This window comes from Fonsecaea pedrosoi (assembly GCF_000835455.1).
Source record: "Fonsecaea pedrosoi CBS 271.37 unplaced genomic scaffold supercont1.3, whole genome shotgun sequence".
NCBI lineage: Eukaryota > Fungi > Ascomycota > Eurotiomycetes > Chaetothyriales > Herpotrichiellaceae > Fonsecaea > Fonsecaea pedrosoi.
Genome location: NW_013550613.1, coordinates 1925100 through 1943348, shown reverse-complemented (window position 1 = coordinate 1943348; position 18249 = coordinate 1925100). Strand labels below are relative to the sequence as shown.

The 18249-nt window shown below is 51.7% G+C and overlaps 5 protein-coding genes across 5 annotated transcripts; 2 read left to right on the top strand and 3 right to left on the bottom strand.

Moving 5' to 3' along the window:
* Positions 1-502: 502 nt before the first annotated feature.
* Z517_04598 (uncharacterized protein) lies at positions 503-1224 on the bottom strand (the record flags this gene model as incomplete). The annotated part of the gene is made up of 3 exons (XM_013429926.1): positions 503-764; positions 819-903; positions 960-1224. The coding sequence occupies 3 exons, from the start codon at positions 1222-1224 to the stop codon at positions 503-505; spliced, it is 612 nt and encodes a 203-aa protein (XP_013285380.1).
* Positions 1225-2395: 1171 nt separating this feature from the next.
* Positions 2396-4069, top strand: Z517_04597 (uncharacterized protein; the record flags this gene model as incomplete). Its single annotated transcript, XM_013429925.1, has 1 exon — positions 2396-4069. One exon carries the CDS (start codon positions 2396-2398, stop codon positions 4067-4069), a length of 1674 nt encoding a protein of 557 aa, XP_013285379.1.
* A 1289-nt stretch (positions 4070-5358) lies between these two features.
* On the top strand, positions 5359-5996 carry Z517_04596 (uncharacterized protein; the record flags this gene model as incomplete). Its single annotated transcript, XM_013429924.1, has 2 exons — positions 5359-5720; positions 5771-5996. The coding sequence occupies 2 exons, from the start codon at positions 5359-5361 to the stop codon at positions 5994-5996; spliced, it is 588 nt and encodes a 195-aa protein (XP_013285378.1).
* A 6570-nt stretch (positions 5997-12566) lies between these two features.
* On the bottom strand, positions 12567-14597 carry Z517_04595 (uncharacterized protein; the record flags this gene model as incomplete). Its single annotated transcript, XM_013429923.1, has 1 exon — positions 12567-14597. The coding sequence occupies one exon, from the start codon at positions 14595-14597 to the stop codon at positions 12567-12569; it is 2031 nt and encodes a 676-aa protein (XP_013285377.1).
* A 535-nt stretch (positions 14598-15132) lies between these two features.
* Z517_04594 (uncharacterized protein) lies at positions 15133-17970 on the bottom strand (the record flags this gene model as incomplete). Its single annotated transcript, XM_013429922.1, has 1 exon — positions 15133-17970. The coding sequence occupies one exon, from the start codon at positions 17968-17970 to the stop codon at positions 15133-15135; it is 2838 nt and encodes a 945-aa protein (XP_013285376.1).
* Between the last annotated feature and the right edge of the window lie 279 nt (positions 17971-18249).

The window sequence follows — 18249 nt, the reverse complement described above, 5'->3', positions numbered from 1 at the left end:
TTCCGTCGATAGTCCCGGGACGGAATAAAGGTTGCCATATGAGGTAGATGATGACATATCTAAGGCACGGTTTACAAGTCTTTACCCCATCAGAGACCGCCTGAAGAATCTGAGTGGGAATGACAAGCGAGGTAGAACGCAAGACTTGGATTGAGAACAGGTTGTAGTGCAGGTGATGATTTTAGCTTGTTTCGTAGGCCATCATCTCGCGATTCACAATGACATTTGGTGACCATCCCGATCCATTGTTGCCATGTGGAAGTAGAATCTGCCAAACATGTTCTGCAGAGCGAGACTGTCAGACAGATTGCCGCTGAAGGGATATGAAGCCTTTTGCCAATCGCTGGTCCTTCAACCACAACAGAGACACCAAAACAAGCCCAAGCAGAGTATTGACCTAAAAGTATGTATTGACCTGTCTTTTCGTGTGACAAACTCCTAAGATTACAATGCACAGCCATCAAACAAGCGTTTGGCAGTCGGTCATTTTGGGAACCTTCTCTTAATGTTCGTGATGCGGCTCGCCGTGGTATCCGACCAGCTTCCATCTTCCAATCATTTCACCAACGGTAAAGAAACCCAACACCTGAGCCAAGACAATTCCACCCGCGGTCAGTTGGCTGCGGTTTGCAGTGCGAATGGTGTTCAGGGCAGCGTCCGGATTGAGAGTTTTGAAAACAGAGCTTGCGCTTGACGTGATGGACGTAGGGTTCCGGAAGACATTAATCAGAGGCTGGAAATAGGATTGAAATTGAGCCACAGAGCTGAAAATAACAGGTCAGAAGCTGTAGATGATATCGGATCCCAATCAGACTTACGGAGGAGCCATCTGTTGATTCTTGAAGACGATCCGTGCGACCTCCCATCCGACACGAGAGTAGTAGATCGTGGGTGGTATTAACGCTGCGACCAAGTTAACAGGTGTCCCGATATTTCCTGGAGAGGATCTTGTAGCATACATTCGACAAAGGCAATAACTCTCCCTGTTCTTCCACCAACTCTGCTCAGGGCGCTGTACGCAGAGGAGCCGACTTTGGAAATTGCAGAGCCCGCGGAGCTCGAAACGCGGCTCAAGCCTTCCGAAGCCTTTGACACGGCCTGCTTTGAGCTTTCTTGCGCCTTCGCGGCGGCTTCTGAGGTGGTGGAAGCTTGTCTGAAATTGTTTCGTCGCAGGAAGGATCTGGACTGCCGGAGAAGGGCGCGAGAGGTGGGAACGGCCGACATGGCTACTAGAGCTCCTGATGGAGCTTCAAGAGTGAAGAGAAGGGTTTGGGTGAGAACGGCGGCGCACCCTCTCAAGCAGTGGTGATTGTGTTGAGTTGCGGTGGTCAAACGAAACTGAGAGTGAAAAAAGAGCCAAAGCTGTTCGGAGGCCAAAATCCCAATTCAATGGACCGGAAAATTTCGGACAATGCGAGCTGATGATTGGTTCGACGGGCCGCCTGGTACCTGGCCGGAAAAACTCTCCTCTATCAACCTCTTGAATCATATTTACATCTTACCAAGGGAGTAATGTGAAAACGCCATTGTCGACTGGGTTAGGTTCAACTTGTGAACATCCAGTATATCACAGTCTAACCAATAACTGTGTACTGTTATCATCCATCTGGTCGAAATGATCATGAAAGCTCTGCCTGAGACATGGACCTTGTCACTCACAATCCTTACCTCCCATACCCCACAAGCCTCACTTATGCCACCAGATTTGAACCCAGATCTAGCACAAGAGTCCTGCCCAATTCTCCATATTGACTACCCAGCCTCACTTTTGATGCATGTCCTCTCGTCATACTCTCACGGTCCCGCCCCCCTTAGCAAACAATTCCCGACATTTTGGATCTCCTGCTAAACCTGAAACAGGCTGCTTGGGCCCTAAGTCCACCCAGCCGAGTTCCCCGGGAACCAATGTGCCTTGAGCCCCCGAGCCCCTGCAGCAGATCGCAAAAGTTCGTCCATCATGAACTTGTAATGTGACAATTCTTTCTTCTTGTAGAACACCTCTTCAAACCATGCTCATCATGTAGACAACGGCCGTCACAGAAGACATTCTCCATTTTGCAATAGGATCTGAGAGGTTTGTTGTTTGGCGTTCTGGTATTCATGCCTGGGTGGTGGCTTCTTTGTCCTTTTTCTGCCCGGCGCTTCTCAGCTTGTGAGATGGCGTAGGATTGAACACGGGTAACTGCTTGTCACCGTGTGTGCTAGGTCATCACTGTTGATCCTCTTCCATTGAGTTGTCATCAGACTCTTCTCACATTCACCCCAAGTCTTACTTGCTTGGATCTCAGTCGACGCAGTCGCAGTCCGCAAGAATAGAAAATCCGAACGCCGGTCGCTCAACCTGCCAACCTGAACAGGTCAACGACAACATCAGAGGCAACGACGAGCTCACATCATGGTGGGTAAACATCGGCAAGCCTCGTCTCAACTGCCTCAACCTCCTCCACCTCCTCCACCGAATCCTCCACGGCGATCGCTGAAGCAGGGTCTCAAAGACGTCTTTCTCCGAACTCTACGGAAATCACCCGAACCGCCAGCTGGTACACCCACTCTCGGTTCTGGTATATTGCGTCGGGGAGAGTCATCGGCGTCCTTTTTCCCGTCGACGACCACATTCTCCTCTCTCGAACCTCCCGGGAGTCGACCTAGCCTGGAAGAGTTCACTGTTTCGCACACCATTCCAAATCGATTTGACTCCACCATCCATGTATCGCCTCGCAGACGGCATGGACGACAGTCACTACTTCCAGCCACGAGCCTCAGCCAGTTCAACCTCCATAAATCTTACCTTCAGCCACTCACGGGACCCCAACGAACTGTCCACGAGGCCATGTCGCCCTCGTTGCTGTCGGTCACGAGTCGGCAGGCGAGTATGGCCAGTTTCTCTACCCTGTCGACTGTTTCCAGCGCCTCCACTTTGAGAATCCAGGAGTCGCGTGAGTCGCTTGCCCCGTCACAAGCGGGTGCGGCTTCATATAAGAACCCCCCAGCACCGGCGGCCAGGCCTCGAACCAAGCATGTCTCGTGGCTGCACTCACCTACTACAAGCTCTGTCTCCGTGGTGGACTCGGAAAACCCCGCCGACGACCCAACCGGCCTCAGATTGGTAGAGCACTTCAAATCATTCTGCATCCTCGACACCGCGGTGACCGGACTTCCCGTTGTCGCCACATCCAAAGAACTTCGCTACATCTTCGACGTGGGCGAACACTTCTTCCTGAATAACTGTGAATGCGAAGGTGCTTCGATGGACATTGTGACCGGTCAAGATGCAGCAGGGGATCCAGTCACACATCTTGTGTTGTTCACACCCCTGATCATTCCCAGCAGTGGCCGTAGCCGTTTCATGCTAGCTTGCCTGATTGATGTCACGCAATTTATTAATGACACGGCGTCACTTCCTGAACTCGACCATGAGCTCGAAACGTCCACAATAGACAGCGGAGTGCAGACACCATTACAAGATCGGAGAGACCTGAGTTGGATCGGGCGCAGCTACAAACTCTCTGCCGAAGATCTCCTTGGTGGTTGCATGTTACCCAACGACCGGGATACGGCGACAAGACCACCCAAGCACGACGAGATGTCGGAGGATATTTGGCTGAATTTGGCGAATGAGGAAAGGAGCAGAAGATCGTCGCCCAGAAACACATCCAGCTCGAAGCCGAAGATGAGCCCGGTTGCAAGGTCGAATGCATCTCACACATCGACAACCAGCAGCACCGTGGACGACGTGTTGGACGAGTTTATGAGCGACTTGCAAGAGCTCTATTCGGACTTCTTCCTTTTAGGCAAATCTCCGCTTGATGACACCTGTTTTGAGATCTGCAACGTTTCACCTCTGCTCTATTCCACCAAAGAATACATCAACGGACACCTTTCTCAAACCAACGCACATCAAATGGCCGAATTGAGCGCATCTCTGGGCCGGGAGACGCCATTCAGCATACACGTAAAATGGGGTCCACAGGGACTGGACAAACGGATGTATTGTAGTCCAATGTACACGGCAAATTCCATCACGTGGATTTGCTTCCTGGTGAATTACCAGATGCCAATGATATGGTGACGGCAGCATCTATCTGTTCTCGAGCCGAGAGCGCGCCGAGATTGCGTGTAGACCTTGGCTTGCCCTACGGCGATGGCACCACAGACACACAGTTACAATGAGGTGGCAATTTGACGATAAAACAAACACGGCTCCAGCGCCTTTTGTTGCCACCGATGACTTTGCCGCAACAAGGAACATCCTGCAGGGACCAGTTAGACGGAACCATTATCGACAACCGAGAGCAAAAGATAGCGACAGCAGGGAAATGATTTTCAGCTGATCACCTCACAAGGGTCGAGAATGAACGATGACGGCACAACGTCGCAACCCGCACCACAAGCACCACAAGGCACCTCCAGGCAAGGTGAAGGATCTGCTTAGGCGGAGTCTTGGGCAACACTCCCCCTTGTGGCATGCCGACGCCTAGTTGGGGCTGTTTGGCCCGTCTGGGCGTTTCTAGCGGGCACTCGGCAAAGCAAAATCACAGAATGGCAAAATGGACCAGGGGCCAGGGCCGAGCGGACAAACTCGTATTTGGAGTCGCAGACGAGGTGACAAGGCACGCCTCTTCCTGTCATGAAGTGGGTTGGCGGGCCCCCTTTGATGCATTCAGACCACACCTGGTCTAAGACTTGCCGCACACGGAAACGTGCCATCCGATCGCCCCTTCGATTAGGCGTATTAGGCGGAGGGGCACCAAAGAGACCACCAAAGAGGCACGCAACCTTGGGTCGATTGAAGCTTCGGTCCTTCTTTCGCTCAAGGCACGATGGCACCCACGAGTTTTAGCGAACAAATCCACTCCAAGGTGGCTCTCAAGGGGGCCCTTGGATTTTCACCACCTCGATCCACCCTGTGGTTACCCCAGTCCAGAGCGCGTATCCGATTTGCGACAACATCTCCCCTCAGTCCGGCATCGCGGCGGAGGGCAATACTTCAGTCTCACGCAGTGCCACTACCTTAAAAGCCTCGGATGGAAAAGGCAAAGTTTTGGAGTCCTCATGCTCGACATTTAAGACTTACCCCACGGTTCACTTGATTCCGTTGCGGCTTCTTCTGGACAGAGTGTATTGGGACGAGAGACGAGGGACCTGAAGCCTAAAGCCTAAAGCCCGCCGAGCGGCGAAATCCACCTCAGTCACACCAGACACTCCCATACAAGTACATTGACCACCTTCGCCTGGCCGCCGTCACTGCTCTCTGCGATCTTGGAGAGCAATTCCAATCTCTTGTTGCTCACAAATCCGCTGCCGTTGCGGTGATCGATATCGTACCTGCGCCGTCTGTATACTCGATATCAGTCCAATATGTTCAACGAGAACTTTTCCTTCGGATCATCCCCGCACCCAAGCTCGCTCACCTTCAACATTGAAGAGTGTACATCGGCAGAGATCTCTCCTTTTACTTCGCGATGTTCCTCACCGCATTCCTCACAAGGGCCTGCCCCTCGCCGAGATTCTCGCTTTGACACCTATAGATCAGCGCCTCGCCATCCCTCTATCACCTCGTTGACAGCCCAGCTGCAGTCCCACGCGCTGACCGACACCGAGATGCATTCCCCCTCACCACCCCCCAGTGACATGGCTTCGCCCTCGGACTCTACGACGCTGGATGATGAAGGATACTGTGAAGGGCCAGATACACCCGCTACGACGGTGTCGGAATTGTCGTACGAATCTACTGAAGTCGACCCGACACTGTGGGATCTTTCAATGTCAGACACGATGGTGGCTACATCCTCACCTCGGCCCTCGTTGTCTCTCGAAGCACAGGCATTCTCATCATATACGATGCGTCGACGGCAGCGGCAGGCACTGGTGCGACTACAATGCCTGGCGACCCGGGCACCGGACCTGGCCATGCTCATCGAAGAGTGCCACCCGTCTTCGTTGCCGCTGGAGACGGCGGTCCTCAAGGCGTACAGTTCCTCGAAAGGACGGAGTGATTCGTTATGCGGTGTTTCTGGGCTGGGGTTGTGCGGAACGGGGACGAGCTCGGGACGGATAGAGAAGGAAAGGAGTGGCTTTGTGGCTGCGGTGAGGAAGTCACCGAGGATGAGGAAAAGGACCAGCTGAGGTTGGGCAAGGCGAGGCGACGGATGCAAAGAAGCTTCGAGGCCGGCCGACGACGAGATGGCGTGATACGATATCAGAGCTGAACAGGGCTTAATGAGATCCAGATATATGATGAAGCATACGATTCAAGCACATGCTGATTGTTCTCCGCTGTTCTCCTACCATTCTTTGGATGTTTGTCATCACGTTGTCTCGCACGTTTGACTACTTGACCGAGACGAATACAAGTACCGAGTACAAGTAGATGTCTAACGAAAGCCAGCCGGAGAAGAACGACCTTGCGGTACGCAAGCGAGCATTGATCACAGGATGGGGATGGGGGTCTAGACCGATGAAGGCGAGGGACTCATAGCGACCCGAAGGAGAAGGAGAGGGATAAGCTTCGTGCTATCTGTCTTCGTCATCTTGGAGCTCTAGGAATGAGTAACAGGTACTGACTTGTAGTTACGTGTCATGTGTCGAAGTCGGTACTAGTACCTGTAGTCATGTTCAGGGCATGGCGCAGGGTACGAGATAGGAGGTTCTTCCGAGTCGGATAGGTACAGGTGGACAGGTCACCGGCACCCACCCATGGCACTCATCGCCCGGGCAAGATGAAGAAGCCCATGACGACGAGAATGCAAGTAACGGAGATTCCTCTCGGCAGAACAAGTATCGGTCGAGTACAGGTACAGGTTGTCAGATGCTACGAGGACAAGGACGAGGACGGGGACGAGGCCGATGATGCCTCTCAGCGGCAGTCACATGGCATGGCATGCTACAAGAAGACGTCCAGCTGGTATGGGCGGCAAGAATCGAGAATACCCGGGTCGCATTACCGGGTTGTCTCCTTCCTTGTCCTTGTTCCTTGTATCGTGCGCATGCTCATGCTCGCACAAGTAGTGTGATACGAGATGATGACGACATTAATTCCATCTTTCTCTTTCCTTGCTATACCACGTACTTAATGCTTGTTTATTTGTCCGTGCATGTCATGTGCAAGTAAATCATTCTACGCGCGAAAAAGAATTGGAGAAAAACTGTTCCGGTCGTGGTGTGACATGCGCTACGTTGGGTAGGGTTGGGGGCTATCTCGGGAGAGAGATCGAAGAGCTCGGTAGAGGTCCCCGCGGCGGTGGTATCCGGGGTTGTACCCCTCGTATCACTTTCACATGTAGGTAGGTAGGACAAGGATAGGGACAAGGACAAGGATAAGGTAGGTATTGATCAACAGGCGTCAATTGAGGGTTAAACCATTTGGATGCATGTGCCCCTCGCAGTGTGTTCGGCACAGATGGTAGCACAAGCAATCTGGACAGGCAGACAGGAAAGAGGACAGATTCTTAGGTCCAGCTAGCATCGTGACTATGGATCCCACATGACCCAAAAGCAAAAGTGCATTTCGAGCAGGAACATGTATTCGTGACTTAGTTGCATGCGCAGCACCACCAGATCCCGCTATTGTTGAGAAGTTGCTTTTTCGTATTCGTATGTACCTACTCGGTACCGAGAGTACTCTGTGCCAGATTCAAGCGCTGCTTGGGAGGCCAAGTGAGCCTACATATGTACCTAAGAAGTAGCCGACGATGACCTACATGCCCCGCAGCAGCGGCACCAGCCGTGTCTCTGAGTAGCCTAAGCGTACCTAGGTACGGAGCAAGCGTAGCTAGCTGACTACTTGTAGGTAACCTTTAAGCCTGCAGTACGCCGACACGGAGGTATTTAGTCAAGGCAGAGTGGGTAGGCCCCTACGGAGGTACTGTAGGCTCCGCTGGAGGGGTGGTCGCTCAGTGAGCTTTTGGTTTGCTTCGGTGCTACAGTCAGTGCTTGGGTCAGTCGCCTATAGGGATCGCATTCCCTCAAACGGGGACGCGGATGAGATTAGTTTAGCGGCTGTCCAGGCACGCCAGGCTAGCCAACCCCCTCTGCAAGTCTACCTGCAAGCGACCAAATTTTCTTCTTTCGCATGCCTACAACGAATTTTTCTTCATCGTGGATTTTCTTTTTCTTTTCCTTTTTTTTTTTTTGCTTTGTCTTTGTTCTCCCGCCAACACCACCCCATCGCCAGCGCTAGAATGTCTTTCCAACCAGTGGGTCACTGAGCATGCAGAAAATTCTGGAGAGGGGAGAAGAGACGGACTCTGAATTCCGGCTCCATTTGCTATTCCCAAGTGTCCCGCCCAGTGACTTCCTTTTCCAGGCTGCTATCCACCCAAGAAATGAGCCCGGCCACCTACCTAATAACCTGCCCTAACGGACCTGAAACTGGCCAGCCAGATCCGAGTGTCTACGAGTTATCTAGTCACATCCATGGACTCGGTTAGCGAAGGTGCCCCATACGAGTACAAAGACGCAGGCAGCGTGGAGGAGGAGGAGGAGTGTGGGGTTTGGTACGTATGCTGTAGGCCGATGTCACTCGACACTAGAAAAGAGAACTGCGAAAAGGAAAAGGAAAAGGAAAAGGAAAAGGAGAACCAAGTCGTGGATGGAAGGGACTCATTCCTCGGGTGCTTCTGTTCTGCATCTCTATCGAATGCAAAATCTCTTGCAACCTCCAACGACGGTCGATATCTAGAGAAGTTGGCCCAAAGGGCCCATCTTGAAGCTCGGTCAAACTGTGCAAACAGGTGTCCAATGAGATACGAAGAGTTATTTAGGCATAGTCCGATCCCCTCAAGCCTCTTCTGATGGTGACCTGTACTGTCTTTCGCCTTCTCAACTCTTGTACTTTGGAAGGATTGCCAACCGAGACGGAAGCATCGATATAGTTCTTGCGCAGCAAACTCACACCTACCTCCACATCCACATCCACAACCATCTGGCAGTCGACAGTCTCAATTACACCTGGATGAAGGCGTGTCATCCTCAGTGTGTCGTCGACAAGTGAATATCAAATATACAATGTCCCAGGGCTGAATAGTGATCACTCGCCACGGCAGGTTTGTTTCCGAAGAGTCCAAGCTGCCTCGATACCTGCCAGCGAGCTCATTACCATTGTTGCATCTTCGTCATCGTGCCGATACAAGATCGTCATGCAAGACATTGAGCACATCAGCTGCAGGTCATGGACTGACTGACCCATTGCCGTGCTCTTGTGTTTGTCGAGGTCGATCTCCCATAACTCATTCCGACATGTATGTATGTGCCGCAGTTTCAATGTCCAAGACACCAAAGAGTGCCGTCGCCGAAAATGGGATATCCATGGTTCAACGTGTGACTGACGAGCAGACGGGGTAATAATAATTCATACAGGTCTCACAACACCTACCATCAGCTCCGAACCTCTTCGCGGCACAATGCTCCGTATCTTCTCCGCAAGGACTGCGATGAAGAATCCTCCGTGCCAGGGAGACGCTGAACGGACATGGATCGGAGAGGTCCGACGCAATGCTCAACTTGACCTACTGTACAAGGACAAGGACAAGTATCCGGACGAACTTCGCAGGACGCGACATTTTTCACTCTGTCCGTAAAGATGCCCGCCCTGCTAGGTGTGGTGTGACTTGGGGCTCGAGTGGTGGGTTTTCTCAATCCGATATTAGACCGCCCAGGGCGACACTCAGTCAATGCCATACCGAGTATACCCCGTCCGCAGGGGTGATTATGGACAGCGGAACACAGCCTCCGCTCCGTGCGAGCAGCGATAGCGGAAGGGGTAGTGGTAGCGGTCGTATCCAAGGACAAGTATGCGGAACCGTGGTGCCTTTTGTCACACCATTGCTCGACTCGACGAGCGAGTCTCAGACAGATGATCCATGGAATACTGGAAAATATTCCGTCCCTTCCATCTCCTCACTCCGTTCTCCGTTCTCCGTACTACATACTTTGCTCGAAGCTCGATCCATCCACCCTGCGAGGGTACTTCGGAGATGTTGTGAGCGAGAAAAGGACCGCGTTTGTCAGCTGAAGCTGAACCGGGAGCGGAAGCGGAATCTGCATTTTTGCTGATGCTGATGTTGATGTCTGATGATTGAGGCCTGACCAAACGTGGTCAGATCTGAATCGAATCTAGATCTACCTAATCAGCAGCAACATATAGATAATAGGGGGGACGATGTCCATGGAAATCTCTTTTCGGGCTGTACGTACCTACCTCCGGGTGCGAGTTCAAGTACCTACAAGGTCTGTATTGTTGGTCGCGAGTGAATAAGCAAAATGGACTCGGGTCTAGACCCCGGCATGTGGCCGCCGTCGATTACTTGTACATTATCAAATGTCACCTGTTTGCTGCTTACCCAGACATACTTGTATGCTAGTTGGCTAGGTCCTTGTACCAGTAGTTAGTTGTGCTTGGTACGGGTGTACTTGGTACTGGGTACTTGGTACATGGTCCTTGGCTTTGCCCTTGAACCCGATCTGATGTCTCCGAGAAATGTCCTACATCCGCACCTCATGCCCATGCGAGGCTCTCTCACGCCGTTGGCTTTTCGCAAGGAACTGTATACTCCTATACTTGTAGACCAGATGAGAGTAGAGACGTTCCGAATTTACTGCGTCGCTCCGTTATTTCGGAGCTGTCACTACTCACTCATGCACTCACTCAATTTTAGTGCTCGCTCACTCGCTCATGAGGTATGACGGCGAAGATGAAAAGAGTCCTCCGACACCGAGTACACATGGGTGCAGGTAAGTACAAGTACAAGTAAGTCAAGTAGTACCTAGTATAGTTCAGTATCACGCGGTATGGTATACATCCCCTGAGCATCACCGGGCGGAGGTACCAAAGGAACTTGTCGTTACGCGGACAATAAGATCATTGAACACGATAGACTTCTTGTATGTACTTGTATATCACTGGGGAGGTCCATTTCAAAGAGTTCAAGTTCGAGATCAAGTTCACGATGCGAACATTTACAGTGAAGGAGGAGGAAACTATCATGGTCTATCGTAACTACCAACAAGTATAAGCCCAAGCGTAAAACGTGCAAGTGACAATAAAAAGGAGAACGAGAACCTGAACGAGTCTGTCATTGCTTGCGGAGATCGAACGGACTTAAACAAATTTTCAAGTATGCTTCAAGCTCTCGCACGAGTAAGCTGTCTACAGAATAGTAGGTATCCCGCACATATCGCCGAGTATCTTGAATTTTACTCGGCAGTGACGGAAAACAGCCCAAACTTCGGACATGGAAAGGACAAGGACAAAGACGAGGAAAAGTATTGCTGCGCGGAGCCGCGAGTCCGTTTGGCTCCGCAAGATCATAATCCAAGGATATAAGATCGCGAAGCGGTACCGATCACATCACATTGCACAATGTTCCCGGAAAAGGAGGCGTCAAGTCAGAGCAGAGCAGGTCAGGTCAGGCCACAGGGCTTCTTGTCGGAGTTGGCACGGAAGTACCTCGTACCTCATATTCATTGTTGACTCGAGCAAAGGTCAGATGCTTAGCAGTAGCCACGATCAACTCAATGCCGTGCTTTGTCGAAAGTGATCGGTACCGCAAGTCCGATACAGCATTCAAGGTTAAATGAGCATGATCGCTCCTGGTTCCGTGTTTCTCGCGGAGAGCATTCCGACTTCAAGGCCTGGAATTGACCTCATGGCCAACGTTTCTCCGATGCGAGATTTGGCGGCGCTGACCACGCCATTTTTGCTGAGGTGAAGCCCATGCATGCCACCTGATCCACCGACACCACGAGAGATCTGTCGGGAACACTAATCAACGGGACGACGGAACCACCCGCTCGGAGTATTGCACTCGCTCTGACACGGCTACTCAAGCAAGGAAACTCGGCAAATGACTCGAATACACGTACTCCGTAGTGGTGTTGTCTGGTCAGGGTGCCATGGGCTCTTCCGGCCAGAAGCACGTGTGAGGTGAGTTGCATGTGGGACAAGAAAATTTCGACGTTGATGAAGTGGAGAGCACGGGAGGCTTCTTCTCTTGCGGCTCGGATCTTCGATGCCGCGTGGCAGAACGATTTGGCGTTTTTTGTCGTTTCCGATGCCGCCACATACGAGTTCAAGGGCTCGAGGGAGCGACGTCGGCTTTTGATCTCGGCTTGCAATGACTCGACGAGTACTTGGTAGTCGTACAGGTACTCAATCGGACCTGTCCCACCAGCGCCACAGGCGAAGCCACCCCTGACACTGCATTGCTGCAGGGCTGTTGTCTCGACCAAAGCTAGAGCGTTCTAGACCCTCGAACATCAGCTGTGTTCTGCAGCGAAAACACTATGATTGTCGTGCGCTGTGATTACGTGTTGCGAGGCTTGATATTGAAATACCACGGCTGTCTCGCATTTGTGCCGTATCCGGTCTTGATGATCGACACTTGTCGTCTGTGTTCGTTTGCATAGCTGGCTCAAGCAGTATCGACCGAACATCGGGCGAATTTAGGCCACCGAGAAGAAGTCGACTCGATACAATGTGGTACGCAAAACAAGTCCGTGTCTAGGGCCCTTGACACCGGAACGTGCCAATTGCCAACTCTTCCCAGCACATTTCCGTTATGGCAATCTTACTCAAAGCCTTTCCATTCTCCCTTCTCCTGCGGACTGTGCACCTGCCTCTTTGCTCGTATACTCTCTTTGACAGCGTCCCGCTTGCGGTTCGCTTCCCTTCTCTCGTAACCGCTCTGTGTCCCAATCCTGGCCTTTCGTTTCATCCGTTTGGTTTTCTCGTCATCATCGGCATGGATAGCGCGACGGGCCTTGACACCATGCAATCTGAGGTCCTTCCTTGCTGACTTAGAGACGCTAGGTAGAGCGTGAAGTAACCAAGGCTGAATTCCTGATGTCGTGGGTGAAGCCAGCTCCTTATTTTCGGCTTCGTGCGAGTCCTTGTTGGTGTTCTGACTGGCAGCAATCACGTTCGCTATGCCTTTCACGTATTGAATATCCTCTTTGGTGTAGAAGCTGACACAGACACCTCCTTCTCTCCCACCTCTCCCCGTCCTTCCTGCGCGATGCACATACCCTGCAACAGTGGTCGGGATATCGTAGTTTACAACCACGTTGACTCCCCGAAAATCCACACCACGAGACAGAAGGTCCGTAGTGATCAAAACCCATATTTTCCCTTGCCGAAAACCTTCCATGACAGATGACCGGGCACGCTGCGACAGAGAAGCATGGAGTACTGCCACTCGGGATGAACCACCTGCCTGGGCTGGAATGTCATATTGAAGTTCGTTGTACAATGCTTGCGCGCGGTCGACCGTCTGTGTGAAGACTAGAAACGGTGGGCGGGGAGGCGCAGTGTCGGTGCCTTGGCGTTTCGAAGTCGATATCGACCGTGCTGGATGAAGTAGTTGACGCATGCCGAGGAGCTTTCCGGATTCTGTCGCGGTGTATACCAGTCGATGTGAAATTGTTGGCAAGCTCGTATCTTTCAAGCCGATAATGGTCCGAATCAGTAATGGATATTGACTCCGAGACACTTCGAGGTTTCTTTGGCGGTCCGAAATGGTCTGTACCGCGAGCTCCTCGATACTAGCTCCAATGGTTGCCGACCACATGCTCACCCTCAATGAAGGTGAAGTGCATGCAGACCAAACAGCAAGCGTTTGAGATCGGAAGAGCGGATCAAGAAGAACATCTGCCTCGTCAAATATCAGGGTTTCCACTTCGGGTAAAGATTGCGGAGATGAGTCTCCGTCTTCTTCCCAAGACGGACAAAGAAGATGTACGAGGCTGAGTGGTGTCGAGACAAGAATGTCGGTCTTGACGGGAGCCGAGCGCATGACAGGTCCGCTTTCATCCTCACTTTGATCCGCCTCTGCCTCTTCTTCAGACTCCTCTGCACATGAAGGTGCTAATTCTTCAAAAAGTCTCATCCCTTTCTTTGCTGCTGTAATAGTCACACCCGTCTTGGTTGTCAGTTTCCTCCCCTCGTTGACTATCTGGAAGACCAATTCCTTTGTAGGAGCCAGAATGATGGCACGAATATGTCTGTCAACAGTGGGCCCAGAGTGTCGATGAGCCCTCGAAATCTTCTCGATTAATGGAATAAGGAAAGCAAGAGTTTTGCCGCTTCCTGTTGGTGCGATGGTCAAGAGATCAGGCTCGGCATTTCGTTGTTCATCCAAACCTTCTAATAGCAGTGGAAGGGTGGCGATTTGAACCTCGGTCGGCTCGAAATATGCCTGGTCTGATATGTTTCGTGCCAGAGTCGCGTTGATTTCATAAGTCGCACGCAGTTGGTCAAAAGATGTAAGCGGCTGAGGAAAGAGGCGCGACTGTTCTTTTTGCGCCTTTCTTGACTCCGACGACCTACCCAAGGAGCGGAAGCGGTTCAAATCCACAATCTTGATTTTGTGTTTCTTGTGGAGTTGGCGGATTTCCTGTTCGGACAGTTGTGTAGACGTTGTCGCATGGGTACCATCACGATCTGCCTGACCCGGCTCTCTCTTCCGTTTTCGGCTAGCAATAGACTCTGTTGCATCCTGAATGAGTGCTTGTCCTGATGCAGAAGGGATATTTTGTGGCGACGGTCTCGAAATTTTTGATTTCAGGCCCGTTGAGCGGGATAGCAGTTTGAGAGCATCCATGGCTTGTTCGAACGATTGGGAACCACTAAATCCTATGCAATACAGACAGGAGGTGTCGCGATACACGGGTGAGACTGACGCCTGTTGTGGTGGGTTCTGAAACTTGCTTGTCCTGATCAAAGCATCAAAAGCTTCGAAGACGGCGAGATTTTGGGTTTGATGCCAAGAACTCGGAGTATATATTTTCCGGGACCGAACAACCCTCGCCCCCTCCTACCACTTTTCAGCATTCATCTGAGTACGAGAGCGCTCTCTTCAAATGTCAACGATGCTTGATTCACGCCCCGACGTATTCGGCGAATATGCTTCATTTATCAAATTATACATCTAGCAGGCTTGCGGCGAGTCCCTGACCGTATTATTAGGTCACAAGCCACCGCGTATGTCCAGAGGTGCAGGGATGAACTAGTAGCTCTAGGTATTGACGGTGTGCTGAGTCTGAGTGCTCGCGTTAAATTTGGCGGCATGGTATCATTGACAAAGGTTCAGACACAGAAGCTTGTGAAACCCAGACTGAACAATCAAGCTGTCGATATCAGAAACTCGACCTTCCCCAGGGAGGAAGGATGGGTTCGACAGGATGATCAGCTCGTGTATACTCGCTTTTGAAATGATATCGCCCGGAACCCACCCAGCAACCATCAACTTCCAAACCTTGAGCTCGTTTATCACGCACTTCAGGCAAAACAATGCAGGCGTGAGCGTTTGGGGGGACCGTAACGTCCATGCTGAATGTGTTGCCATCCAGCTTCCAGCGACATTCTATGCGTCCATAGACAGACTCGTAGATGATTTCAGCATACGAGAGCATCCGATTAACGCACGGCTCAATCAGGATGTTTTTCCAACCAGGCCTGTCGGCCTTGATCCCACCAACGCTCTCGTGCAACCAACTTGTGACAGACCCCAGCGCGTGATGATTAAAACTTGTCATGCTGGCTTCGTTGATATGGCCATCGGGCTTAAGACTATCCCAACGCTCCCATATTGTCGTTGCGCCCATGCGGACTGGATAGAGCAATGAGGGAGTGGATCGTGACAGAAGCATTTGGTAAGCCAGCGTGTCCTGGTAGGACTTCGTGAGGCTGGGGAGCAGAAAGGCCGTGCCGACAAAGCCGGTTGAGATACAGAAGTCGTCAAAGCGAAGGGCACGGGAGAGGCGCGCGGCTATTGCTTGTTCACTGGACACGAAATGAGATCTCTCGTCGGAAGGCAAGAGGTCAAAGGCGATGGCGAGCGCATGTGCTGTGGGCGTGTCAGGGACCAGAAGTCCTGCTGGTGTCACATATTTCGCTTGAAAAGCCATCAATAGCTGGGAGTGAGTAGCACCAAAGTCAGAAAAATCGTCCGATTTCTGAAGCTCTTCGGCGATGAAGGCCATTCTCTCCGTCGACTCAATCAGGAAACAGTCTGCGACAAAGGTACCATCTGTCCGACCTCTTCCCGAGTTATTGGGCGGCGCAGAGGGGTCCAACCAGTCGCCAAACTGCCATTGATAGGGATCCCAAAGACCATCTTCACCACGCCGGACACCCTTTTCAAGGTACTGCTTCATGCTGTCATATTGGCGCGACAGAATATTGATATCTTTTGTCGTCATGTAGAGCTGGAATGGTACCATGACTGCGGCGTCCCCCCAAACTCCATTCTGCATGTGATGCCAGCCGTCATCTTCAGGGCCAAGTCCTGTCAGACAATTTGGTACATAGAGCGGTACCATTCCTTGCTTCCAGTTCTTGTGATTGTCCATTTGATCGGCATACAAATCTTGCAGCCAATCTCCCAGAATCCCGCCAGTATCATAGAGAAAGGTGGCAGTTGGTGCAAAGAGATTTAAATCACCTGTCCATCCCAGTCTCTCATCTCTAGAAGGACATTCAGTCGGTACGCTGAGGAAGTTCCCCCTCATACTCCACACTGTGTTTTTGTGTAGTTGGTTTACCTCATCATTGGAGCAGGAGAACCAACCCGTTCTTCGCATGTCAGAATGCATCACTTCCGCAACGACACTGTCCTTCGTCAAGGGCGTCTCAGCGTCCTGTTCAGACCAACCCGACACTTCGACGAATCGAAACCCATGAAACGTAAAGTTGGGTTGCCAGTCTGTCAAGACTGTTCCTGCACATATCACTGTGTCTTTCGCTTCCGCTGTGCGCAACGGACCTGTGCCCAGCTCGTCGTTTTCAACTACTTCTGCGTGGCGGAATGTGACTTTGTGTCCCGCAGGCTTGAGGAGACGCCTGATGCACAGTCGACCGGCGATATTCTGTCCGAAATCAATGATGATTTTACCAGATGCAGATTTCGAAAATGACTTCGGTCGAAGGCGTTCCGTTACTCGTACTGGTGGCCCGTTGGGCGAGGTCAGAGGTGCAACAGCGATGTTTGAGACTCTAGTTTCACTCCATGTGACCTGGGACAGCTCATCATGTGCCCGACCTATCTCTATGGCTCGTTGCTGGTCATAGATTTCTCCATTGTAGATCTCGCTACTCAGAATAGCTGAAGTGGTAGCCGTCCAGGAAGAGTCTGTACAGACAATAAACGGCTCATCAGTTCCGTCGAATTGCACTTCTAGTTGCGCCAGGATACCAAGCTCGGTGCCGTAAACAAACCTTCGACAGACCCAGGACAAGGCTGATGCGAACCACCCAGGTCCTACATCAAGCAGAAGGACGTTTTCAACACCAGGCAGAAGGAGGCCCCCAACATCATGGACTTGGTAGTGGAGACGCTTGTTATAACTTTGCCAACCTGGTGCCATACACTCGTCTCCGATTGACTTGTTATTGAGACGTGCAAAGTAGACTCCATGGCTGGTGGCATATAGTCGGGCCATTTTGATTGTCCTGTTGGAGGGTAAGAAGAACCGTTTTCGAAAAATCAATGGACGGGCTGATCCATTATCGTTCAGGAGGACAGAACCCTTGATTGTGATCATGCTGGCCGCCCAGTCATGGCTGTCAAGCAGAGCAGCCTCGACCATGCTCCAGTCTGACCAATTTGAGAGTTCTATTACCTTTCGCGAGGTATTCTCTTCATCTTGACCATACATACCATAGCACCGGACACGAACCTTCCGTTGCTCCCTGGATTTCAAAGCGCTGCAAAGGGGAGGCCATGGTACGAGTACTGATACCGAACTGTCGACATGGTATAACTCAGTCTCACCGCCGCTTACAGGACGGATTTCAAGCTGATAGGCTGTCTGGACCCAACCATAGACATGGTCGTTTGTGGTACAAAACCGCCAGGAGATTCTAGGTCTGCAAAATTGGACACCAAAACCAGAATGATGTTGCTCAAAAGTAGGGGCCGTAACTTCGACCGAGGGAATGGGGAGTTCTTTTGCTAGGTGAGGTAGACCAGTCATCCTGCACCCAGGCACTCAGAAACTGTAGGTGCCAAAGGGTCTTCTCTGCGACGTAGAGAAGGTTGTCCCGAGATGACTCCTGCGGTTGATCAGCCATCTCGCGCGGCCCAAGTTCTAGATCAGTTAGCGACGCTGCGCGTGTCGAATTCGGCTAGGGAAGGATGTACTGGGGACAAAAGCACCATGACCATGGGCGAGAACTGCGACCATAGTTGCATAGCAAAGTGGGCGATCCCAGGTCAGTGGCGGGGAATTGGGGCCGAATGAGACAGAGGGAAA